Source organism: Salvelinus alpinus, chromosome 4, assembly GCF_045679555.1.
Source record: "Salvelinus alpinus chromosome 4, SLU_Salpinus.1, whole genome shotgun sequence".
Taxonomy (NCBI): Eukaryota; Metazoa; Chordata; class Actinopteri; order Salmoniformes; family Salmonidae; genus Salvelinus; species Salvelinus alpinus.
The window spans coordinates 79833252-79846754 of NC_092089.1; the positions used below are offsets into that span (position 1 = coordinate 79833252).

Below are 13503 nucleotides of genomic sequence, written 5' to 3' on the forward strand. Positions count from 1 at the left end.
TACATTGAACACCACACATTGGTTGCTACCGTAGGCAGAACGATAGAATAGCTATTTCCATGTTAAATGTTATGGAATGCATTTTCTCCATATTTTTTTCAATGTTAGACACTCTGTTAGGCCTACATTCTGATCAAATAGACACAGTTGCCTACTTTGCTGCTGCTGGAAGTTGCACAGAACTTTCAAAATGTTCTAGTTTTCGCTCAGCAGACCTGAAATTTGCTCAGTGCCGTAAAAAAATTATAGGGGACATTGGTTACATGACCTACATTTTTGAATCACTAAACAACAATTGATTTAGAACCACAGAGAGTTACCGCAAGTCGCAAAGCTAGCTAGCCACTGGAGAACAACAACAACGAGGTGCAACAATTCAAGTTGTTTCTGTCAATGGCGTATGCTCTCGATGCGATTTGATGGGAGTGACAACAAATCCAAACTGTCATACACTTTTTTTGGGTGCGCCAGGACCATTTATATTTGAGCTCACTCAGTTTAGCTCAACGCTGATTGGCTATTAATTTATCATTTTTTCAATCAAGGGAGGCCAAATACTCGCCGGCTTTCCTTGCATTCAATGCTACGGGTAGCAACAATGTCATAATCTTTTGGACCAGACAACATCAGATAGAATGCCTACACATACAGAGACACTGTGCAGGGCGCTGTTTCGCTTGGTCAGATGCTTTCTCCTGTGAGATACATTCAGCCTGTCGCGAATTTAAGGAAAATGATGAAACACAAAGACAAAAGATAAATGATTTCTTTATTTTTTCATGGTACATTTTTTGGGGAAGCCTAGCTTCCCTTGGCCTCCATGAATACACGCCATTGGAAACAATGGACTTTGACGTTAGTAGAGGAACCAGCATATTACTATAGCAGAGGCCCCCATGAATACACGCCATTGGAAACAATGGACTTTGACGTTAGTAGAGAAACCAGCATATTACTATAGCAGAGGCCCCCATGAATACACGCCATTGGAAACAATGGACTTTGACGTTAGTAGAGGAACCAGCATATTACTATAGCAGAGGCCCCCATGAATACACGCCATTGGAAACAATGGACTTTGACGTTAGTAGAGGAACCAGCATATTACTATAGCAGAGGCCCCCATGAATACACGCCATTGGAAACAATGGACTTTGACGTTAGTAGAGGAACCAGCATATTACTATAGCAGAGGCCCCCATGAATACACGCCATTGGAAACAATGGACTTTGACGTTAGTAGAGGAACCAGCATATTACTATAGCAGAGGCCCCCATGAATACACGCCATTGGAAACAATGGACTTTGACGTTAGTAGAGGAACCAGCATATTACTATAGCAGAGGCCCCCATGAATACACGCCATTGGAAACAATGGACTTTGACGTTAGTAGAGGAACCAGCATATTACTATAGCAGAGGCCCCCATGAATACACGCCATTGGAAACAATGGACTTTGACGTCAGTAGAGGAACCAGCATATTACTATAGCAGAGGCCCCCATGAATACACGCCATTGGAAACAATGGACTTTGATGTTAGTAGGGGAGCCAGCATATTACTATAGCAGAGGCCATAGAAATAACCGGGGAAAGGATGAATATTTTTGATGAAATCGATCGCCCATTGCCTAATATCAGAATTAAGATGGACCTGCCTATTCATATAGGTATCCGATACAAGAAATAAAAACCCAAATATTTCTTGAGCATCCACATAGGCCTAAATGATCAATGGCTTGCGCTTCACATTTACAACATTGATCATGCAATGGATGCATGCACTGTTGGGAGCTAAATTGGTGGCTATAACCTACCTACTTTGTTGGGTAATAATCACTGTTGAAAAATGTATCATAAACTAATTTACTAGAACATGACAGCCAGCCAAAGGTTAGCTACCTCCTTTTGAACTACTGATTGCTAGTTATTGATTTACTGAAATGACCGTCGTAGTAGTTGAAAGTTGGCTGTGTAGCTGAAAAGTCAGAGACGAAGGGCGTGCAAGTCTATTACAAGCGGCGCCCGGACCTTCAATCAGGAGAATGGCGCATTTCCATGTCCACCAGCTTTATAGAGTTTCTGTAATCGACATAACTGCATCTAGCTATTCTGCATATAACTGCATCAGTAGCTATCTATCTAGCCAAACTAGCGTGCTTTGTTAAATGTATTAGCAGTAGGACTGCATTTTGAGAGGTGCAAAATGCGTGCACCATAGCCCCGGTGCCCAGTGGTCCCATCGTGGGCTGCCAACTCCTCTCCGCCTTGTTTGTGCACTGTGCTGACCCTCCAATAATGACATGAATAAGACGTTTTCTAGGCTGAGACTATTTTGTCTAGGGCTCTTTGGAACAATTGTACAGTGAAGACTAATCATTACAACAATTATTATCTGGGTGATTTCTTTTGTCGCACGGTGCTCCCAAGATAAAAAAACAGGTCACATAGCAAAATATTTGGTCACACTTTAGAGCCCTGGTTCCAAGTGTGTGTGTGTGTGTTTCATGACCAATCAGGTAAGATAGAGACACATTTGAAGAAGCTATCTTTCAAATGGATTAAGCTACAAAATATTATGACCCCATCACTGAAATATAAGACTCTCAGGAACATGTATGTGTCTTCTGTTTCCTTCTACAATGTCCACAAACCACGCAGGATTCATTAGAACAGAGTGGACAAGACCAGGCACTAAATCAGACTTTCGGAAAGACGATCATACAAAATTATAGCCTGATGAACTTCCCAATACCTTCTCCTGATGGTACAAAAGTACTGTCAGACTGATTTGTAATAGACTGTCATTACCCCAATTTAAAAAAGTGAACATCACTTTTTGTATACGTTGGGGTTGCAAAAATGTTTTGATATCAAAATGGGGTCGCAGGCCAAAAAAGTTTGGGAAAGCCTTGTGTACTCTATATTTGCTGTACTCACCACGAAGAGGGTACGGAAGGAGGCCAGGTCACCGAAGAAGTCCTCGACGCAGAGGACGTGGGGGTCGAAGGCGTAGTAGGTGCCCAGGCTCTCGTATAGCTTCTGCATGTTCTTGTGCATGGTGGACAGCTTCTCATATTGCTCCCGTGAATGTTTTGAGAAGCCGTGAGGGAAGGTATAGTCAAGGAAATAACATTTTGTTTGATCAATGGTACTGGTCAGACCTGGGTTTCAAATACCCTAAAAATAGATTAAAATTGTTTATCTGTGTCTGTTTGAGCTTGCCTTGCTCAATAAACCAATAAAAAAGTCCCACAACTGTAAACCGCACCCATCTGGCACTCCAGGCAAACGAGACTCGAAATTTCAAAAGTATTTGAAAATATTTTTCAAGTATTTGAACCCAGGTCTGGTACTGGTGCGACAACACATACTGTAACACTTTGTCACCATGCTGTGTGATGTTACACAACAATAGACAGTCATCATTGAGCTAGTTATCAAACCATCACCTCCTTTCATTCACTTGTTTGTAAACACACCCACCCACACTGAGAACGCAAACCAAAAATGCTGGAAAAAAGCCATCGCTTTTCAGACAGGGAGAGGTCGGAGAAACTAATGTGTGTGTTTCAATAACCTCTCCAACTCACTTTGGAGTCATTGGCACAGTGGGCTAATAGCGCACAGCCCGGGAGTAATGGAAATGTATTTTGTAGTCGGCTGCGACACAGATGGCTGTTGGAATAGCTGATTGCAGTCATTGTTCTATTGTTTCTCCCAACAAGAGCGGGGTCGGTTTGTCTTGAACCGCGGCCCACGCCGCACTATGTAATTTACTGAGCAGATAAAGCACTTTCTACTGGGTGAATGGCTATTGACAGCTGCTGTCCATGCAGTATTATCCCAGAGGACCACATGGAGCCCAGACACTGGTCATAGACTCTGGTTGTTCTGCCACAAACACAGACGGACCCACACACAGTGTGACAGTGTGTGTGATGAGGTGAAAAGCACACCTCTATTGAACACACTGTGTAAAACAACTCACAGCAAGCATGGAAAGCCACACACATTCAAGCAGATACACAAAGCAGTGTGACAGGACACACACCACGGTGGTTTTCAACCCAACTCGCCTCAGCCTCAATGTTCAGGTCACTCTCAACAACACACAATCACACTGAGGCTAATTGGACAACACAGCATCAAACACCCCCACTGTTCTATCAATCACGTACATCACGTTCATCTATCTACCTGTATCTTCCGATCTATGCATTTCTGCATCTGTCCATGGCTGTCTAAAGCTGTCCAAGGCTGTCTATAGGCCTGTGGGCTGGGCTGTGGATCTATGGATGGGCTGGTGGGTATGTGGTCTATCAGGGGTTCTTTTGGGGGTGTGATGACCGATCTGGGGCCTTGCTACATCTGTGTCCTGGCCGACGTTGGGTCCAGCTGAGCGAGGATGAAAGCAGGGCCGGCAGGAGGCCAGACAAGCTGGATTAGCTCTCAGCGGGTCAGTGTTTACCAGACCTCAACAGCAGCACTGGCAGTGACCAGCACTACAGCCCACACAGGCCTGGTGATGCTAGATTTATCTAGCTGATAGATGTCTTTATATCTCTCTTCATCCCCCTTCTCTCTTTCTGTCACACTGTCTATCTCGCTTACTCTCCCTTTCTCTCTCTCTGTCTGTCACTCACCATTTCTGTCTCTCTCTCTGTGTTCCTCTCTTTCTTTTTATCCATATTTTTCTCACTCTCTTTCTTCCTCTCCCATCAGCTCCCTTTAAAGACCTAAGGACTTGGATGGAAGGGTGTTTACATCAAACCTTGTTTCCACACATCCAATCTCTCAAAGACACCAACTTTCCACAAAGTTATACAGTGGTTCTACCTCTCGCCCATATTAAAGTCCTTCTAAACCACACTACAGTCCATCTTAACAACAATAAGGTCCTGTTCAACCACACTATGGTCCTGCTTAACCAATGTTTGTGAATATTTCACTCCCATTAACCAGCTGTCAGCAGTACTTTTAGTGTCACTCGATAATGAGCCCAAATATTCCATCAAATCCACAAATGATGGCAGGTTTGAGTGTTTCACACCAACACTCCCACTCACTTTGTCATATGATTCAAGCTTAATATTGAACCTAATATTGCTTATACAATCCAGGTTACGCAAGCTTGGTTACAAAATACAGGACAATACTATTATTATAAAATTATTACTATATATTTTGATAAAAGAATGAGAATAGAGAACAGTGTGTGATGGAGAGGAGTCGTCAATGGACTATGGGGATGAGAAGTGGTGAATAGATGATGCAAGGAGGTAAGTCTAAGCTCAGGTAGCTGTGCTTGTGCTGCTTACTTGGCTGTGCTGCGGTGGAGCATGCATTCTGTGCCGTTTGCTGTTTAGCATGAATAACAAGGGCCTCGGTAAACCAGGGGAGCTGCATCAGAGCAGTGAAGGGATGCTGTCTGTCTGTCTGCCCAGCTGTCTCTCTGTCCCTTTGTCTGTCGGTCTCCCGCTGGGGACTGATGTGAGGCTCAATGGGCTTCAGCTCTTGTTATTTCCACATTAAAGCCATGTCATATTGACAGTATCTGACAACAGACTGTCCTACAGCAGTACCAGTATGCAGCATTCTCAAACTGCATCTCTCAATTTCTGATACAGTCTCTCTCTGGCAGTCTCCTCGTGTTCTGATACAGTCTCTCTCTCTCTGCCTGTTTGTCAGTCTCCTCTGGTTCTCTGCCTGTTTGTCATCTCCTCTGGCTCTCTGCCTGTTTGTCAGTCTCCTCTGGTTCCTTGCCTGTTTGTCAGTCTCCTCTGGCTCTCTGCCTGTTTGTCAGTCTCCTCTGGTTCTTTGCCTGTTTGTCAGTCTCCTCTGGCTTTCACCTGTTTGTCAGACTCCTCTGGCTCTATGCCTGTTTGTCAGTCTCCTCTGGTTCACTGCCTGTTTGTCAGTCTCCTCTGGTTCACTGCCTGTTTGTCAGTCTCCTCTGGCTCTCTGCCTGTTTGTCAGTCTCCTCTGGCTCTCTGCCTGTTTGTCAGACTCCTCTGGCTCTCTGCCTGTTTTTCAGTCTCCTTTGGCTCTCTGCCTGTTTGTTAGTCTCCTCTGGCTCTCACCTGTTTGTCAGCTCCTCTGGCTCTCTGCCTGTTTGTCATCTCCTCTGGCTCTTTGCCTGTTTGTCATCTCCTCTGGCTCTTTGCCTGTTTGTCAGACTCCTCTGACTCTCTGAATGTTTGTCAGTCTCCTCTGGCTGTTTGCATGTTTGTCAGTCTCCTCTGGCTCTCACCTGTTTGTCATCTCCTCTGGTTCTCACCTGTTAGTCATCATCTCTGGCTTTCTGCCTGTTTGTCATCTCCTCTGTCTCTTTGCCTGTTTGTCAGTCTCCTCTGGCTCTCACCTGTTTGTCAGTCTCCTCTGGCTCTCTGCCTGTTTGTCAGTCTCCTCTGGCTTTCTGCCTGTTTGTCAGTCTCCTCTGACTCTCTGCCTGTTTGTCATCTCCTCTGGCTCTCTGCCGGTTTGTCAGTCTCCTCTGGCTCTCACCTGTTTGTCAGTCTCCTCTGGCTCTCTGCCTGTTTGTTCGTCTCTTCTGGCTCTTTGCCTGTTTGTCAGTCTCCTCTGGTTATCACCTGTTTGTCAGACTCCTCTGGCTCTCTGCCTGTTTGTCAGTCTCCTCTGGCTCTCTGCCTGTTTGTCAGTCTCCTCTTGCTCTCTGCCGGTTTGTCAGTCTCCTCTGGCTCTCACCTGTTTGTCAGTCTCCTTTGGTTCTCTGCCTGTTTGTCATCTCCTCTGGCCCTCACCTGTTTGTCAACTCCTCTGGTTCTCACCTGTTTGTCATCATCTCTGGCTTTTTGCCTGTTTGTCAGTCTCCTCTGTCTCTTTGCCTGTTTGTCAGTCTCCTCTGGCTCTCACCTGTTTATCATCTCCTCTGGCTCTATGCCTGTTTGTCAGTCTCCTCTGGCTCTTTGCCTGTTTGTCAGTCTCCTCTGGCTATCACCTGTTTGTCAGACTCCTCTGGCTCTCTGTCTGTTTGTCAGTCTCCTCTGGCTCTCTGCCTGTTTGTCATCTCCTCTGGCTCTCACCTGTTTGTCAGTCTCCTCTGGCTCTCACCTGTTTGTCATCTCCTCTGGATATCACCTGGTTTGTCAGTCTCCTCTGGCTCTCACCTGTTTGTCAGACTCCTCTGGCTCTCTGTCTGTTTGTCAGACTCCTCTGGCTCTCTGCCTGTTTTTCAGTCTCCTTTGGCTCTCTGCCTGTTTGTTAGTCTCCTCTGGCTCTCACCTGTTTGTCAGCTCCTCTGGCTCTCTGCCTGTTTGTCATCTCCTCTGGCTCTCTGCCTGTTTGTCATCTCCTCTGTCTCTTTGCCTGTTTGTCAGTCTCCTCTGGCTCTCACCTGTTTATCATCTCCTCTGGCTCTATGCCTGTTTGTCAGTCTCCTCTGGCTCTCTGCCTGTTTGTCAGACTCCTCTGGCTCTCTGCCTGTTTTTCAGTCTCCTTTGGCTCTCTGCCTGTTTGTTAGTCTCCTCTGGCTCTCACCTGTTTGTCAGCTCCTCTGGCTCTCTGCCTGTTTGTCATCTCCTCTGACTCTCTGAATGTTTGTCAGTCTCCTCTGGCTCTCACCTGTTTGTCAGCTCCTCTGGCTCTCTGCCTGTTTGTCATCTCCTCTGACTCTCTGAATGTTTGTCAGTCTCCTCTGGCTGTTTGCATGTTTGTCAGACTCCTCTGACTCTCTGAATGTTTGTCAGACTCCTCTGGCTGTTTGCATGTTTGTCAGTCTCCTCTGGCTCTCACCTGTTTGTCATCTCCTCTGGTTCTCACCTGTTAGTCATCATCTCTGGCTTTCTGCCTGTTTGTCATCTCCTCTGTCTCTTTGCCTGTTTGTCAGTCTCCTCTGGCTCTCACCTGTTTGTCAGTCTCCTCTGGCTCTCTGCCTGTTTGTCAGTCTCCTCTGGCTTTCTGCCTGTTTGTCAGTCTCCTCTGGTTATCACCTGTTTGTCAGACTCCTCTGGCTCTCTGCCTGTTTGTCAGTCTCCTCTGGCTGTTTGCATGTTTGTCAGTCTCCTCTGGCTCTTTGCCTGTTTGTCAACTCCTCTGACTCTCTGAATGTTTGTCATCTCCTCTGGCTCTCTGCCGGTTTGTCAGTCTCCTCTGGCTTTCTGCCTGTTTGTCAGTCTCCTCTGGTTATCACCTGTTTGTCAGACTCCTCTGGCTCTCTGCCTGTTTGTCAGACTCCTCTGGCTCTCTGCCTGTTTGTCAACTCCTCTGGCTCTCTGCCTGTTTGTCATCTCCTCTGGCTCTCTGCCGGTTTGTCAGTCTCCTCTGGCTCTCTGCCGGTTTGTCAGTCTCCTCTGGCTCTCACCTGTTTGTCAGTCTCCTCTGGCTCTCTGCCTGTTTGTTCGTCTCTTCTGGCTCTTTGCCTGTTTGTCAGTCTCCTCTGGTTATCACCTGTTTGTCAGACTCCTCTGGCTCTCTGCCTGTTTGTCAGTCTCCTCTGGCTGTTTGCATGTTTGTCAGTCTCCTCTGGCTCTTTGCCTGTTTGTCAGACTCCTCTGACTCTCTGAATGTTTGTCAGTCTCCTCTGGCTGTTTGCATGTTTGTCAGTCTCCTCTGGCTCTCACCTGTTTGTCATCTCCTCTGGTTCTCACCTGTTAGTCATCATCTCTGGCTTTCTGCCTGTTTGTCATCTCCTCTGTCTCTTTGCCTGTTTGTCAGTCTCCTCTGGCTCTCACCTGTTTGTCAGTCTCCTCTGGCTCTCTGCCTGTTTGTCAGTCTCCTCTGGCTTTCTGCCTGTTTGTCAGTCTCCTCTGACCCTCTGCCTGTTTGTCATCTCCTCTGTCTCTCTGCCGGTTTGTCAGTCTCCTCTGGCTCTCACCTGTTTGTCAGTCTCCTCTGGCTCTCTGCCTGTTTGTTCGTCTCTTCTGGCTCTTTGCCTGTTTGTCAGTCTCCTCTGGTTATCACCTGTTTGTCAGACTCCTCTGGCTCTCTGCCTGTTTGTCAGTCTCCTCTGGCTCTCTGCCTGTTTGTCAGTCTCCTCTTGCTCTCTGCCGGTTTGTCAGTCTCCTCTGGCTCACACCTGTTTGTCAGTCTCCTTTGGTTCTCTGCCTGTTTGTCATCTCCTCTGGCCCTCACCTGTTTGTCAACTCCTCTGGTTCTCACCTGTTTGTCATCCTCTCTGGCTTTTTGCCTGTTTGTCAGTCTCCTCTGTCTCTTTGCCTGTTTGTCAGTCTCCTCTGGCTCTCACCTGTTTATCATCTCCTCTGGCTCTATGCCTGTTTGTCAGTCTCCTCTGGCTCTTTGCCTGTTTGTCAGTCTCCTCTGGCTATCACCTGTTTGTCAGACTCCTCTGGCTCTCTGTCTGTTTGTCAGTCTCCTCTGGCTCTCTGCCTGTTTGTCATCTCCTCTGGCTCTCTGCCTGTTTGTCATCTCCTCTGGCTCTCTGCCGGTTTGTCAGTCTCCTCTGGCTCTCACCTGTTTGTCAGTCTCCTCTGGCTCTCACCTGTTTGTCAGACTCCTCTGGCTCTCTGTCTGTTTGTCAGACTCCTCTGGCTCTCTGCCTGTTTTTCAGTCTCCTTTGGCTCTCTGCCTGTTTGTTAGTCTCCTCTGGCTCTCACCTGTTTATCAGCTCCTCTGGCTCTCTGCCTGTTTGTCATCTCCTCTGGCTCTTTGCCTGTTTGTCATCTCCTCTGGCTCTTTGCCTGTTTGTCAGACTCCTCTGACTCTCTGAATGTTTGTCAGCCACCTCTGGCTCTCACCTGTTTGTCATCTCCTCTGGTTCTCACCTGTTAGTCATCATCTCTGGCTTTCTGCCTGTTTGTCATCTCCTCTGTCTCTTTGCCTGTTTGTCAGTCTCCTCTGGCTCTCACCTGTTTGTCAGTCTCCTCTGGCTCTCTGCCTGTTTGTCAGTCTCCTCTGGCTTTCTGCCTGTTTGTCAGTCTCCTCTGGCTATCACCTGTTTGTCAGTCTCCTCTGGCTCTCTGCCTGTTTGTCAGTCTCCTCTGGCTTTCTGCCTGTTTGTCAGTCTCCTCTCGCTCTCTGCCTGTTTGTCATCTCCTCTGGCTCTCTGCCGGTTTGTCAGTCTCCTCTGGCTCTCTGCCTGTTTGTCAGTCTCCTCTGGCTCTCTGCCTGTTTGTCAGTCTCCTCTGGCTCTCTGCCTGTTTGTCAGTCTCCTCTGGCTCTCTGCCTGTTTGTCAACTCCTCTGGCTCTCTGCCTGTTTGTCAGTCTCCTCTGGCTCTCACCTGTTTGTCAGACTTCTCTCCCTCCTCTCATCTCCCTCCCTCCTCTCTCTCTCTCGTTCTCTTTCTCTCCACCAGCTGTCCTCAAAGGAGGAAAGGAAGGGCTGCATTTCTACTGCACTGCACCTCACATGCAAGACACATTATTAGGGAGTTGGAGTGGGCTGTTAAAAGGGATGTAGTATGGATAAATGTATGGATGTATGGACTGGCTATTAGACTGTCCAGTACTCAGAATATTAATATTAATATTAGCCCACCATCCCTCCACTCTGTCAGTCTGAGCCCACCATCCCTCCACACTCAGCCAGTCTGAGCTCACCATCCCGCAACACTCAGCCGGTCCGAACCCACCATCCCTCCACACTCAGCCAGTCTGAGCTCACCATCCCACCACTCTCAGCCAGTCTGAGCCCACCATCCCGCAACACTCAGCCGGTCCGAACCCACCATCCCTCCACTCTCAGCCAGTCTGAGCCCACCATCCCTCCATTCTCAGCCAGTCTGAGCTCACCGTCCCTCCACTCTCAGCCAGCTAACCTCTCTGTGTCAGTCCCTGTCTCGCCTCTCTCCCTCCTCCTCCCTCCACCTCAGCACTACCAGGTCACATCCCACCCCATGAGTTGGCCCAGGCGTTAATACCCTGTGACAGCCTCTGTGGTCTCTACCACGGCCCGTCACAGGGGGCTGCCAGTCTGCGCCAGCTAATGTGCTGCCTCCCATTCTGAACTGCACACAACACAATATAACACAACAGGCTGGTACTAGCTGGCAGCGGCGCCACCACGGCCATACCTGGCTCAACCTAATGTTGCTGTCCAAGGGACATGTCCTGAAATGTGGGGCCATGGCAATTGTGTAGAACATGGTTTATGGTGCAACTCACACTCTCCCCCTCCCTCTCTCCATCACTCTCTGTTGCGCTCCTTTTATATCACTCTGCTGCTCAGCCGGATGGGCTGTGTCCAGTCTACTTGTAATTTGGTTCACAGGGCCCCTGGCAGTGGAAAGAGGGACAGAGAGGATAAAGAAGAATGAGAGCCTGGGTAGGAAAAGCTTAGGCTTAGTGCAGGGCCCCCAGAGTACCAGAGTCCAACAGACACATGAAAAAGCATTAAATAAACATTAATGGAACTGGGTTACAGGAGATTTATTAAAAGGGCTTTTTACCACCTCGCCGTCGAGAGTGACGCACGTCATTTGAATAACTCTCGCATGCACACAGGTAAACAAACAAGGTAATTTATTGCTGTCCTTGTCGGTGGCCGTTGTGAAAATCTATTTTTACATTGTTTTTCCCGGGGAAATGTGTGTTTTCATTTTTTTTATGGTTTACGACGAGACAGAGAGATTGAGCACTTTATTTTCAGGCTACAGTAAGTCTGACTTGGATCCGATTTTTATGTCACTTTGCCGTGTGCTAAAAATGAGGCCTTAATCGTGGCTTAGTGATGTTGAATATATCCTTTGCCAATGGTAAATACACTGATAAATGTGACTGATTAAACAGTACACACAGTAATGAGGACAAATCTGTTTCATAAGCGCAAAGTTCAGGTCTGAGAAGTTTGTGACGGCAGACCAGTAGATTAAAAGTGAAAAGAAGAGGTCAGACACAGATTGACTCCCAGAATTGTTCCTCATTTTGAAAACTTTGTGAACCCAATGTTCTGACAGTCGCCTGCCGGACTCTAGCAGTACAGAACTGTATCAAGAATGTGGTAGGTAAGAAATATATGTGACAGTCATTTTTTAAATATATACAGGGCATTCAGAAAGTATTCACACCCCTTACCTTAATCCACATTTTGTTACGTTACAGCCTTACTCTAAAACGTATTCAATTATTTTTACCCCACATCAATCTACACACAATACCCCATAATGACAAAGCGAAAACAGGTTTGTAGAAATGTATGCAAATGTATTAAATATAAAAAACAGAAAAAACATATTTTTCAGACACTTTGCTATGAGACTCGAAATTGAGTTCAGGTGCATCCTGTTTCCATCAATCATCCTTGAAATGTTTATACAACTTGATTGGAGTCCACCTGTGGTAAACTCAATTGACTGGACATGATTTGGAAAGGCACGCACCTATCTATATAAGACCATGGGAAACAAGATTCTCTGGTCTGATGAAACCAAGATTGAACTCTTTGGCATGAATGCCTAGCATCACGTCTGGAGGAAACCTGGCACCATCCTTACGGTGAAACATGGTGGTGGCAGCATCATGCTGTGGGGATGTTTTTCAGCAGCAGGGACTGGGAGACTAGTCAGGATCAAGGGAAAGATTAACGGAGCAAAGTACAGAGAGATCCTTGATGAAAACCTGCTTCAGAGCGCTCAGGACCATAGCCTGGGGTGAAGGTTCACCTTCCAACAGGACTATGACCCTAAGCACACAGCCAAGACAATGCAGGAGTGGCTTCGGGACAAGGCTCTGAATGTCCTTGAGTGGCCCAGCCAGAGCTGCAAGTAGATTGTATGTTTTAAATACTCAATATTCAATAAAAAATATAAAAAAATAAGACTTGAGGCTAAAATCACTGCTAAAGGTGCTTCAACATAGTATTGAGTAAAGGGCCTGAATACTTATGTAAATGTGATATTTCAGTTGTTTTTTTAACACATTTGGAAACATTGTGTGTAGATTGATGAGGATTTAATAAAACACATTTTAATACATTTTAGAATATAAGGCTGTAACGTAACAAAATGTGGAAAAAGTCAAGGAGTCTGAATACATTCCGAATGCACTGTATACTCTATGCTGGCTCTTTTTCTAAAAACATTTGTCAAAAAGTGCTTTACATTAACCCTGCCTACATTAATCCTGCCTACATTAACCCTGCCAAAGAGGAAGCACCAGCACAGTTGCAAAAACAAAAACACGAAAAACCTGCAGAGAGAGCAGACTCGGAAGGTCTGCCTATTCTCAACTGTCTGAACATATAATTCTAGTCAATAACCAGAATACTTCTCCAACTATCAAAACATCCATTTGATTGTAGGAAAAATGGTTTGTTGTGCCCATGAAAAGAACAAAAGTCGGGTTCATTTCACACAGTGAAAGTAATTATAATTGTACCAAATGAAATGCCACAACGGCGCGAAACTCTTTGAAAATTGCTGGACGTTGTCCAAAGTAATTAACACAACAATTTGGATGGGATCAACAACATGCTATAGACAAACTATTTCTTCCTCATTCTCATTCATATCAATGTCTTGTCTTCTCATCTCTTTCTTTGTCTCTTTATTTAACTAGGCAAGTCAGTTTTAAGAACAAATTCTTA

The 13503-nt window shown here is 46.3% G+C and overlaps 1 protein-coding gene across 3 annotated transcripts in view; it reads right to left on the reverse strand.

The window, feature by feature from the left end:
* diaph2 (diaphanous-related formin 2) overlaps window positions 1-13503 on the reverse strand; it is a 708741-nt gene that overhangs the window by 120468 nt on the left and 574770 nt on the right. For all 3 annotated transcript variants that reach the window (XM_071399170.1, XM_071399171.1, XM_071399169.1), the window contains one exon: window positions 2942-3106. In XM_071399170.1, coding sequence (XP_071255271.1) covers window positions 2942-3106 — 165 coding nt within the window. The remainder of the gene's footprint in view (window positions 1-2941; window positions 3107-13503) is intronic.